General features: G+C 38.5%; 2 protein-coding genes across 5 annotated transcripts; both read left to right on the forward strand.

Moving 5' to 3' along the window:
- The first annotated feature begins 578 nt into the window (after nt 1-578).
- On the forward strand, nt 579-11011 carry LOC119996122 (F-box protein CPR1-like). 4 transcript variants are annotated; one of them, XM_038842648.1, is made up of 2 exons: nt 579-597; nt 9313-11011. In XM_038842648.1, exons 1-2 carry the CDS (start codon nt 580-582, stop codon nt 10594-10596), a joined length of 1302 nt encoding a protein of 433 aa, XP_038698576.1. In that variant the 5' UTR covers nt 579; the 3' UTR covers nt 10597-11011. The 4 variants fall into 4 exon arrangements, with proteins under 4 accessions (XP_038698576.1, XP_038698578.1, XP_038698575.1 ...); XM_038842650.1 differs by lacking the exons at nt 579-597; nt 9313-11011 and adding exons at nt 5969-6128; nt 6441-8118; XM_038842647.1 differs by lacking the exon at nt 579-597 and adding an exon at nt 5982-6128.
- Nucleotides 3001-5168, forward strand: LOC119996124 (F-box protein CPR1-like). The gene is made up of 2 exons (XM_038842651.1): nt 3001-3154; nt 3587-5168. The coding sequence occupies exon 2, from the start codon at nt 3644-3646 to the stop codon at nt 4829-4831; it is 1188 nt and encodes a 395-aa protein (XP_038698579.1). The 5' UTR covers nt 3001-3154; nt 3587-3643; the 3' UTR covers nt 4832-5168.
- Nucleotides 11012-11163: the final 152 nt, after the last annotated feature.

Genomic DNA, 11163 nt, shown 5'->3' on the forward strand with positions numbered 1-11163 from the left:
CTTGGATATTTGTTTCCTTCACCTGATGGGAATTGCCTAAACGCTGCCTTAAATTTCGGATATACATGGAAGATATTGTGGTCTTAATTAGTGAACGAAATACCAATAAGAGATGACTTGGTTGGTAATTAATTGGGTTAAACATATGTATATTCGAAGTTCGATTTCATGAGAAGAAAATTAGTGAATGGCATCAAAACCCCAATAAAAACAGAGAAGGGCCGAGCATAATGATTAGTAATAGAGTATAGAATCCTGGCCCATTGTTGTGGGCATATAAAAGAAAAGCTCATGATCAGGAATTGATGAACGGTGGGTGAAGTGTGAACCAATAGAGAGAAAATCTTTAATTAATTTAGTTAATACAAAAAATGAGTCTCTAGCTACCGTTAGATCATCCATCCAAATCCTGACCGTTCACTTTTCCTCTGTGAACCCATACTCGACAAATTCATCTTTTATTACACTTCTACACTTCTTCGTCCTTACTTCCTGCACTCTCTGCGGCACTCAACGTGTATTGGATACTCAGTTCCGGCTTTCAGTTTCTCTGGATCATCCCTGCCGTTCGATTACTGAATGAATGCTACAATTTGGGTAAGTCCGTAATCTTGGTTGATTTCGTGGTACGCTTATTTCATTCTAGGGTTTGTTCATTAGGAAGTTGGAGAAAAAAGAGCTCGGATATTTGGTTGAATAATGGGAGGGATGAAACATTAGCTTTTATTTTTCTTCTATGGTTCTATAATCCTGGGTTCGAATTTGATTGTCGTTATTTGGATGAACTTTTGAACCCTAGATCTGGTTCGAATTTTATCACATGTTTAATTTATAGTTTAAAGCACGAATGATGTCTTTGAAGCCTGAATTATATCACATATCCTGTTGTTTTTGACATTGATTTTGAATAAATTTATTCAGGAGAGGAGGTAATTAAACCCATTATCCAATCCTTCATACTTGTCAGTAGAGAACCCCAAACTCTACCAAGAAGACATGTCGGATTTACCACGAGATATAATCATGGAAATACTTATACGACTGCCCGTGAAGCCTCTTCTTCGTTTCAGATGTGTGTCTATGTCATGGTATGCCATGATTGACAGCACAGATTTCATCAATAGACATGTCAAACACTCCATTGAAACAGCCACCAACCATCATGTCATTATTGAGGATTGGAAAATTGAAACCGTAGGCTGCCCAACTAGCATTTTTTCAGCAAGTATTGATGAGGACTTGGTGGACCTCTAAAAGTTCTGAGTACACCACTATCATGCCGATCTGAAACTTTGTACTCAGATTCTTGCAATGGGCTGATTTTCGTTTTCAACGACTTTGAAGCTATTGCTTTGTGGAATCCGTTTACTAGAAGGTGCCGTAAGATACCCACTGTGCCCTTTGAGCCCTCCAAGATTTACCGTGAAGGGCAACCCATGTTTGGATTTGGGTATTACAATGCTCACGACGACTACAAAATTGTGAGAATCAAGACATTTCATCCAAAGGAATCTGTGAAAGCCTGTGAAGTACAGATGTATAGTTTGAGAAGAAATACTTGGAGAAGGGTCCAAGATTTCCCTCACCCTGAAGGTTCATTTGTTTCAGACTGTGTGGCTTTTGCTGGTGGTGCTTCACATTGGATGCTACATATGCCTGTGTCCGCTGGTAATCTTTATGATAGAAATTCATATATGCTAGTTGCTTTTGATTATGTGAAGGAGGAGTTTCAGGTGCTGCCACAGCCAGAATATACTAAAATGTTTCATTGTAGCCCTTCAAGGATGTGTGTGCTTGGTGTCAAATATTTACGTGCAGGATGGATCTTACACTGCGGTCCATGAGATGAAGGCTATGGGTTGAGAGATTCTTGGAACAAGTCATGTACTGTTAAAGAAGTGGATATTCCTTATGAAATTGGGGACGCTAAGCCTTTAATGTATTCAAAGGAAGGGTGATAAAATGCTCTTAGATGTTGCCCACCGGATGGGCTTCAGAGGTCTTATTTGGTATGACTTGCTAGAGAAAAAAGGTTCAACAGTCGAGATCCCCGATATTCCGTGTAGATGCAATCCAGTGGTTTGTTTGGAAAGCCTTGTTAGGCTTGGTGAAGATGACGAGTTTGATGGAGTTTGCTAATCCTTTAGTTACGATACTACTTAAGAAATGCTCTGTGGAGATGATGACTTCGACAGAGCACACGAATAGTGAATCAGTTGGTAGGGATGCTTCTTGTAGGAATGAATTGGAAAATGCTTGAGGATATGAAATCTCATGATGTGGTAAAATATTCAATTTCATGTAATGATTGCGCTCTGATTTTTCGGTTGTTCGAGCTTCGGTTGATATTACTTTGCATGAGAACCTTGCACTGAGTTTTCTGGCCAAAAACTTGAAATGCATCAGTCAGTTGTTACCGTTGCTTTTGTAAGACCATCGATTGTATAGCTGGATTTCATCTTGATGGTGTGTTCATTTTCACAATATTTGAACAGATTTTACTCTATGATACAGAGAGTCAGAAACATAAATCCCTTATGTTGCATGAATGTCCTGCAACTTAACCTTCCATGACCTGTTGAAGACGCTAATTTATTCTTCATAGCAGAGATTAGTTGTTCATATTGTCTTTTGTAGCCTATTGTACTATGTAAAGATTACAAAAATGCATTGATGTCCACACTTGTAGATGATCAGTCAAATTAGTTAAGCCAGACAATCCCAGCTCACAATGCATTCTATCAACGAATCAAGGAACGCATAAGATGATAACAGTGCTAATATTAGCAGAAACCAATGCTGCTCAAATTCAAACTAAACAGAAGACGTAAGAAGCAGAAGAAGATCTAGTTTTTTATTTGAGCTAAAAAGACAAAATAATGGTATGGACATGGGAGTCTTTAAAAATTTATTGAAGGACAGAATTGGTGTTTAATACAAAGGAGAGGCATTTGAATGATTCCACCCGTTGGATCAATCATTTAAAATCCTTACCATTCACCTTTCCTTAAAAACTCACAGCGAACACAAAACTTCGGTCATTTGCCCCTCCCTGATTCTGCAATCAGCTTGTGTTGTCTATGGAACGCTCCATATTTGGTCTCTTTCAATTAGTCAAGGAGATCGACTGCTGAAAAAGGCTGTGGCAATCTGAGTAAGTCTGTGTTTTATTGATTAATTTCGGGATACGTTCATTTTCATTTTTAGGGTTTGTCTTTTACGATATTCCATGGAGTTGTTCAGGGATTTGGTTGAATATTGGAATTGATGAAAGGTTGGATCTTTTTTTTTTTTTTTGTGTGCATGGTTTCATGATCATGGGTTTGAGTTTGATTGGGTGTTGTTGATCGAAGCCTTGTGGTGCAGTCACGGCTGCATATCTCTGAGCCCTGACTCTAGTTTTGAATTTTCTCAGATCTATAATTTGTTTTTGAAAGCATGAATGATGTTCTTGAAGCCTGAAATATACCCAACATTACCTGTTATGGACAAAGAGAGATTCTTGAGAATGAATCATTAGGAGTGTTTAGCAAATAACATGGATAATTTCATTGCTATTATTTATTTTTTGACCTTATGTAAGCAGATAATTATCAAGGAAAAGGAGTAGTCGAGACCCATTTGTAGTCGAGACTCAAAAAGCATGTCGTCAGAATTACCACGGGAGATCGTCTTTGAAATACTTATACGACTTTCTGTGAAGCCTCTTCTTCGTTTCAGATGCGTATCTAAGTCATGGTGTGCCATGATTGACAGCCCACTTTTCATTAATGGGCATGTTAAACGATCGATTGAAACCAATGCCAACCATCACCTTATCCTTGAGGAATGGGATTTTGGAACCAGAGGCTGTCCATCTAATTTGTACTCCGCGAGTATTGATGAGGGACTTGATATATCCCTAAAAGGTATGAGTAAATCGCTTATGCACCAATATGGAGGTTTGTTCTCTAATTCTTGCAATGGGTTGATTTTCATGCACGATGTCTATGAAGCCGTCGCTATGTGGAATCCATTTACTAGAAGGTGTCGTAAGATACCCACTGAACCATTTGAGACCCCTAATAGAGATATCTGCCCTGACTGGCCATCCTCATTTGGTTTTGGGTACGACAACATTCATGATGACTACAAAGCTGTAAGAATCATGGGATTTGATCCAAAAGATTCTTTGCGGGCCCATGAAGTGAAGGTGTACAGTTTGAGAACAAATACTTGGAAAAGGGTCCAAGATTTCCCTTACCTTGGATATATATTTCGTCAAGATTATGGAGCATTTGCTAATGGTGCTTCTCACTGGTTGCTATTTAGAATTAGACCCACGGATAATTTTGATCATATAGATACTGATTTAATAGCTGCCTTTGATTATGTGAAGGAGGAGTTTCAAGTGCTGCCACAGCCAGAATATACTGAAGTGTACGGCCATAATTGCCTTGTAGCCCTTCAAGGATGTTTATGCATGTTATCAGTTAATCAGTCGATGGATGCAACCCAGGTTACGATGTACGTGATGAAGAACTATGGGATGAGAGGTTCTTGGAACAAGTCGCATATTTTTACACAGGCCAATATTCCTTCTGGTTTTTTGTGCGCTAGGCCTTTAGTATATTCAATGAGGGGTGATAAATTGCTTGTAGAGGTGGGCTGCACTGAGGGATGGGAGGAGTGCCGTATGGGTCTTGTTTGGTATGACTTGCAAGAGAAAAAGGGTTCAAAAGTCGAGATCTGCAACAAACATCCTAGATTCACTGCATTGGTTTGTGTGGAAAGCCTTGTTAGGCTTGGTGAAGATGACCACGTTGACGGAGCTCATGAGATCTTTCAGTAATGAACTAATGATGCTGCTTCTTGCAGCGAGGATGAAGAAGAAATGCGTGGTGGGGACAAATTTGACTTAGTTCATGAATTGAATTGCATGAATATAGGTAAAACATCCAAGTTCAGTTGATGATTATGCTTTGGTTCTTTCGTTATTTTAGCTGCAAATGTTATCTATTCATATAATTAGCTTGTACGGCTTTTCTGGCCAGGAAAACTAGAACATGCTGATGCTAGGAACATCTGTCTGGTAGTATATTGATGAAATCAAGTTTTTGGTGCTGTGAGACAGACTAGTACTACTTTGTTGATGTCTTGCCTTTACACTTGTCTACTATTTTTGCATCCTTTTTTTTGTGTAAGATGTTATCCTGTAAACTTATTGTCAGGCAGGCTCGAGGCTGATAGCTAACTGACTAATCGAACCACTGATTGAACGCCGCATCTGTCATTAGAATTGTGGGTTGTGATCATGAATTAATTGGTGTAGAAGTTTGCTGTGCATTTCTACTTTGAAGCTGTTGGTTTGTTGATTTCCCTCACCTTGGATGTTTGTTTCCTTCGCCTGATGGGAATTGCCCATTTTTCAGATATACATGGAATGGAAGATAATTGTGGTCTAAATTAGAGAAGGGAATCAAAACCCCAATAAAAACAGAAAAGGGCCGAGCATAATGATTAGTAGAGAAGCCTGGCCCATTTTTGTGGGCATATAAAAGAAAAGCCCATGATCAGGATTTATTTTTTTTTAAATGGGGAGGAGATTCGAACTCTTGTTATTACGGTAATACACACCATCCTATCACTCTAACTACTGACTCGGGTGTCTATATCAAGAATTGATGAACGGTGAACAAATAGGGAGGAAATCTTTGATTAGTTTAGTTAATACTAAAAATGAGTCAATTGTATTGATTTTGAGACTTCAATAACTAAATTTATTCGGAAATTTAATTTGAAAAATCGAACTGAAATGGATTGATTTGAGATTAAACTTTAATCCCAATTCTTAAAAATCTGGCTAGGAAACAAATAGTAAATCAATACTACTATCTACTACTACTCTAGCCACCGTTAGATCATGCATTCAAATCCTGACCGTTCACCTTTCCTTTGCAAACCCATGCTTGACAAATTCATCTTTTATTACACTTCTACAATTCTTCGTCCTTACTTCCTGCACTCTCTGCGGCACTTTAACGTGTATTGAATACTCAGTTCCGGCCATGTTGTCTACGAAACACGCCATTTTCAGTTTCTCTGGATTAGCCCTGCCGTTCGATTACTGAATGAATGTTACAATTTGCGTAAGTCCGTAATCTTGGTTGATTTCGTGGTACGCGTATTTCATTCTAGGGTTTGTCCATTAGGAAGTTGAAGGAAAAAAAGCTCGGATATTTGGTTGAATAATGGGAGGGATGAAACATTAGCTTTTCCTTTCTTCTATGGTTTTATAATCCTGGGTTTGAATTTGATTGTCGTTATTTGGATGAACTTTTGATCCCTAGATCTAGTTCGAATTTTATCAGAAGTTTAATTTATAGTTAATAGCACGAATGATGTCTTTGAATCCTGAATTATATCACATACCCTGTTGTTTTTGACATTGTTTTATTCAGGAGAGGAGGTAACTAAACCCATTATCCAATCCTTCATACTTGTCAGTAGAGAACCCCAAATTCTACCAAGAAGACATGTCGTCGGATTTACCACGAGAGATAATCATGGAAATACTTATACGACTGCTCGTGAAGCCTCTTCTTCGTTTCAGATGTGTATCTATGTCATGGTATGCCATGATTGACAGTAAAAATTTCATCAATAGACATGTCAAACACTCCATTGAAACAACCACCAACCATCATGTCATTCTTGAGGATTGGAAAATTGAAACCGTAGGCTGCCCAACTACCATTTTCTCAGCAAGTATTGATGAGGGACTTGGTGGACCTCTAAAAGTTATGAGTACACCACTGTCATGCCGATCTGAAACTTTGTACTCAGATTCTTGCAATGGGCTGATTTTCGTTTGCAACAGCTTTGAAGCTATTGCTCTGTGGAATCCTTTTACTAGAAGGTACCGTAAGATACCCACTATGCCCTATGAGCCCTCCAAGATTTACCTTGAAGGGCAACCCATATTTGGATTTGGGTATGATAATGCTCACGACGACTACAAAATTGTGAGAATCATGAGATTTCATCCAAAGGAATCTATGAAAGCCCATGAAGATGAAGTACAGGTGTATAGTTTGAGAACAAATACTTGGAGAAGGGTCCAAGATTTCCCTCACGCTGAATGTTTGTTTGTTTCAGGCTGTGGGGCTTTTGCTAGTGGTGCTTCACATTGGATGGTATATATGCCCACGGGTAACCTCGATGATATGGATGTGGCCACTAATAATCTTGATGATAAGGATGCATATAGGCTAGTTGCTTTTGATTATGTGAAGGAGGAGTTTCAGGTGCTGCCACAGCCGGAATATACTAAAATGTTTGACCATAATATCATTGTAGCCCTTATAGGATGTGTGTGCTTGGCGTCAAATATTTATGTGCAGGATGGATCTTACACTGCAGTCCATGAGATGAAGCGCTATGGGTTGAGAGATTCTTGGAACAAGTCATGTACTGTTAAAGAAGCTGATATCGATATGCCTTGTGAAATTGGGAACGCTAAGCCATTAATGTATTCAAAGGGGGGTGATAAAATGCTCTTAGAGGTTGCCTATGGGAAGGGCTTCAGAAGTCTTATTTGGTATGACTTGCTAGAGAAAAAAGGTTCAACAGTCGAGATCCCTGATATTCCGTGTAGATTCACTCCTGTGGTTTGTTTGGAAAGCCTTGTTAGGCTTGGTGAAGATGACGAGTTTGATGGAGTTTACTGCTAATCTGTTAGTAAGACAACTTTGACAGAGCACATGCATAGTGATTCTGTTGTTAGTGATGCTTCTCACTGTCGTGATTTCTTGCCCTTCCTTGCACTTGTCCACAATTTTCTGGTTACTTTTTCGAGCTTGGAGGGTAATCCTATGGCAAAGGCTTCTTTTTTTCTTATGGAAGACGAATTATCCAGGGGTTTGAAGGCTGACAGCTGCCGGTGTAATCAGAACAAGTGATTGCTGTGAAGGTGGTGGTTCAATTCCAATGGTTTCTACTACATTTCCTTAACAAATTGTTGGTAACTGAGTCTAAATCCACGTCTCAGGAGGAATTTTCTGCAACATTGTGATTGTAAGCTTTTGTGGGTAATGGTGGTTTTATCATTATATAGCTTCAGCCTCTTTTCTCCATAAATTCAAGGATCGGAAGATCATCCTTGTCCTAGTAAAGAAACCACTTTTAAATCAAGGGTTTTTGTTAAAAGGGTCTTGCAATGATTAAGGAATACTCTCTCATTTAATTTTTTAAATTTAATATACAATAGAGTTTTTTTCAGATTGCCCTAATGGCATTCCCTTTAATCAATTATCAACAGAGACAATTGCTGATTTGGAAAATAATTAATTAGGCGATGATCCCAATTGACACTGACTTATTAAATAAAGAATTTTGATATAATTTTCACAAATCGAGAAGAAACAAATGGTAAAAATCACAACGCTTTCATTTGAAGTGAAAAAAAAAAAAAAAAAAAACTCTCTTTGTTTCTTCTGTCTCTCTTTTTCTGTGTGTCGTCTAGTCTGGTTCAATCCCAGCTATGTCACCACGAAACACGCCATATTCAGTCTCTTTCGATTGGGCATGATGATGGACTGCTGAAGAATGTTTGAGTATGTTCGTAATCCTTTGATTGTTTTCGTGATACATTTGTTTCCATTTTAGGGCTTGTCCATCACGAAGTTTGAATTGAAATTGATGATTTTATTTTTAAAAAATTTTATCGAAGGATTTTGTGATCCTGGGTTTGGGTTTGATGGGAGTTGTTGGGAGGAACCTCTAAGCCTGAGCTCTAGTTGAATTTTTTTTCTGACATTTAATTTGTATTTTTTGAACTTTGAAGCCTGAACCAACTTTTGTTGTCTACTCAATTACCCATGGCTTTCGACTCGTAGGAATTTGTGACAATTTTGTATGTCTGTAATTCTATGATTAATTTTGGGATGCATTTATTTTTCATTTTAAGGCTTGTTGGTGAAAAGTGATTAGAGATTTGGTTGAATGATTCAATTGATTAAAGGTTATATTTTTTCTTGCATTATCTCATGATCCTGGGGTTGGCTTTGGTTGATGATTTATTTGGAGGAAGCTTAGTAGTGCAGCCAGGGCTGCATCACTTTTAGTCCTGGTTCTAGTTTGAAATTTTTTTTTCCCTCTGATCTGTAATTTGTGTTTGAAATGACCGATGATGCTTTTGAAGCCTGAGATATACCCCCACATACCTTTCTTATGGTTAAAGGGAGATTCTTGGCATGTAATGCTGGGAGTATTAGCACATAGCCGTGCATCCCCGTTAATTTTTGACCTTGTGTGACTTGATAATGCATGCAGGAGAGGAGTTATGAAAACCCATTTGCCAGTCTATCCTCCCACTTCTCAGTAAAGAAAACCAAATTCAACAAAGCATACATGTCACTGGAGTTACCGCAAGAGATAATATCAGAAATACTTACACGACTGTCTGTGAAGCCTCTTCTTCGTTTCAGATGCGTATCTAAGTCATGGTGTGCCACGATCGACAGCCCTGATTTCATCAGTAGGCATGTTAAACGCTCAATTGAAACCACTACCAACCATCAGCTCATCCTTGAGGAATGGGATTTTGAAACCAGAGGCTATCAATCTAATTTGTACTCGGCCAGTATTGATGAGAGACTTGACATATTCCTTAAAGGACTGAGTAAACCACTAATGCACCAATCTGAAGATCTGTTCTCAAATTCTTGCAATGGGCTGATTTTCTTGTATAATGCCTATGAAGCTGTTGCTTTGTGGAATCCGTTTACTAGAAGGTGCCGCAAGATACCAGCTGAGCCCTTTAAGACCCCTAGTGCTAAACTTGTCACCCCTGACTGGCTATCAGCATTTGGATTTGGGTACGACAGCCTTCATGATGACTATAGAGTTGTGAGAATCTTGCGATTTGATCCCAAGGATTGTTGGCAGGCACATGAAGTTTCAGTGTACAGTTTGAGAACAAATACTTGGAGAAGTGTTCAAGGTTTCCCTCTCGTTGGATATATATTTCTTTCAGCTTATAGTGAATTTGCTAGTGGTGCTTCACATTGGTTGGTATATAAACCCATCAGTGATCTTGATGAAAAAGATCGATATGTGATAGCTGCTTTTGATTTTGTGAAGGAGGAGTTTTATGAGCTGCCACTGCCAAAATATACTGAAGAGTTTGAGCAAGATTTCCTCATAGTCCTTCAAGGATGTTTATGTGTGTTATCGTGTAATTATGCACAGGATGCAACTCAGGTCACGCTCTACATGATGAAGCAGTATGGTTTGAGAGATTCTTGGGACAAGTTGTATATTTTTAAACAAGGAGATCTTCCTTATGAATTTGAGCATGCTATGCCTTTAATATATTCACAGAGGAGCGATAAGTTGCTCTTACAGGTGGTCTGCAAGGAGGGCTTCAGAAGTCTTGTTTGGTATGACTTGCAAGAGAAAAAAAGTTCAAAAGTCGATATATGCAATAAACAATCTAGCTTTACTGTATTGGTTTGTTTGGAAAGCCTTGTTAGGCTTGGTGAAGATGACCACTTTGATGGAGCTCATGAATCTGTCAGTAATGATGCTTCTTCCTGTAGCAGGAATGAAGAATGAATGATTGGTGAAGAAGACGACCTTGATGGAGCTATCATAAATCCGTTGGTAATGATGCTTCTTGTAGGGATGAATGCCAAAGGACGGTAAGGAAGGATCCCATAACGAGGTAAAATGTCCAAGTTCATGAAAAGTTCATTCTCTGGTATTTGTTTATTTTAGCTTCATATGTTTGTTTCTTTGTATTATAATCTTGTACACCCTTTTTCTGCCGAACTAGTTGAACATGGTTCAGGAAATTGTTACTCTTGTTTTTGCAGCACCATTGATTGTATGGCTGCGAATATTTGACTGTTTGTTTATGGGACATCTAGATGTTATGTACTATACTACCATTCTCTTGGCTTTCATCGAAGTCTTTTGTTCATTTACCCAATGATATTGAGACTTGTACTGGTTTGATTTCTTGGCTCCACAATGTTTTCTTTACTTCAAGTTGGATATTATCAGAAAGACTGCTTCTTTTTTGAAAAATCTTTTCAGAAAACATCGAAAATGTTGTATTCTCTGTGACAAGGTAACGGTCTGATGAAGGTATTGCTTCCATGACATGCATGCATGCTTGTT

This window comes from Tripterygium wilfordii, chromosome 4 (genome assembly GCF_013401445.1).
Source record: "Tripterygium wilfordii isolate XIE 37 chromosome 4, ASM1340144v1, whole genome shotgun sequence".
NCBI lineage: Eukaryota > Viridiplantae > Streptophyta > Magnoliopsida > Celastrales > Celastraceae > Tripterygium > Tripterygium wilfordii.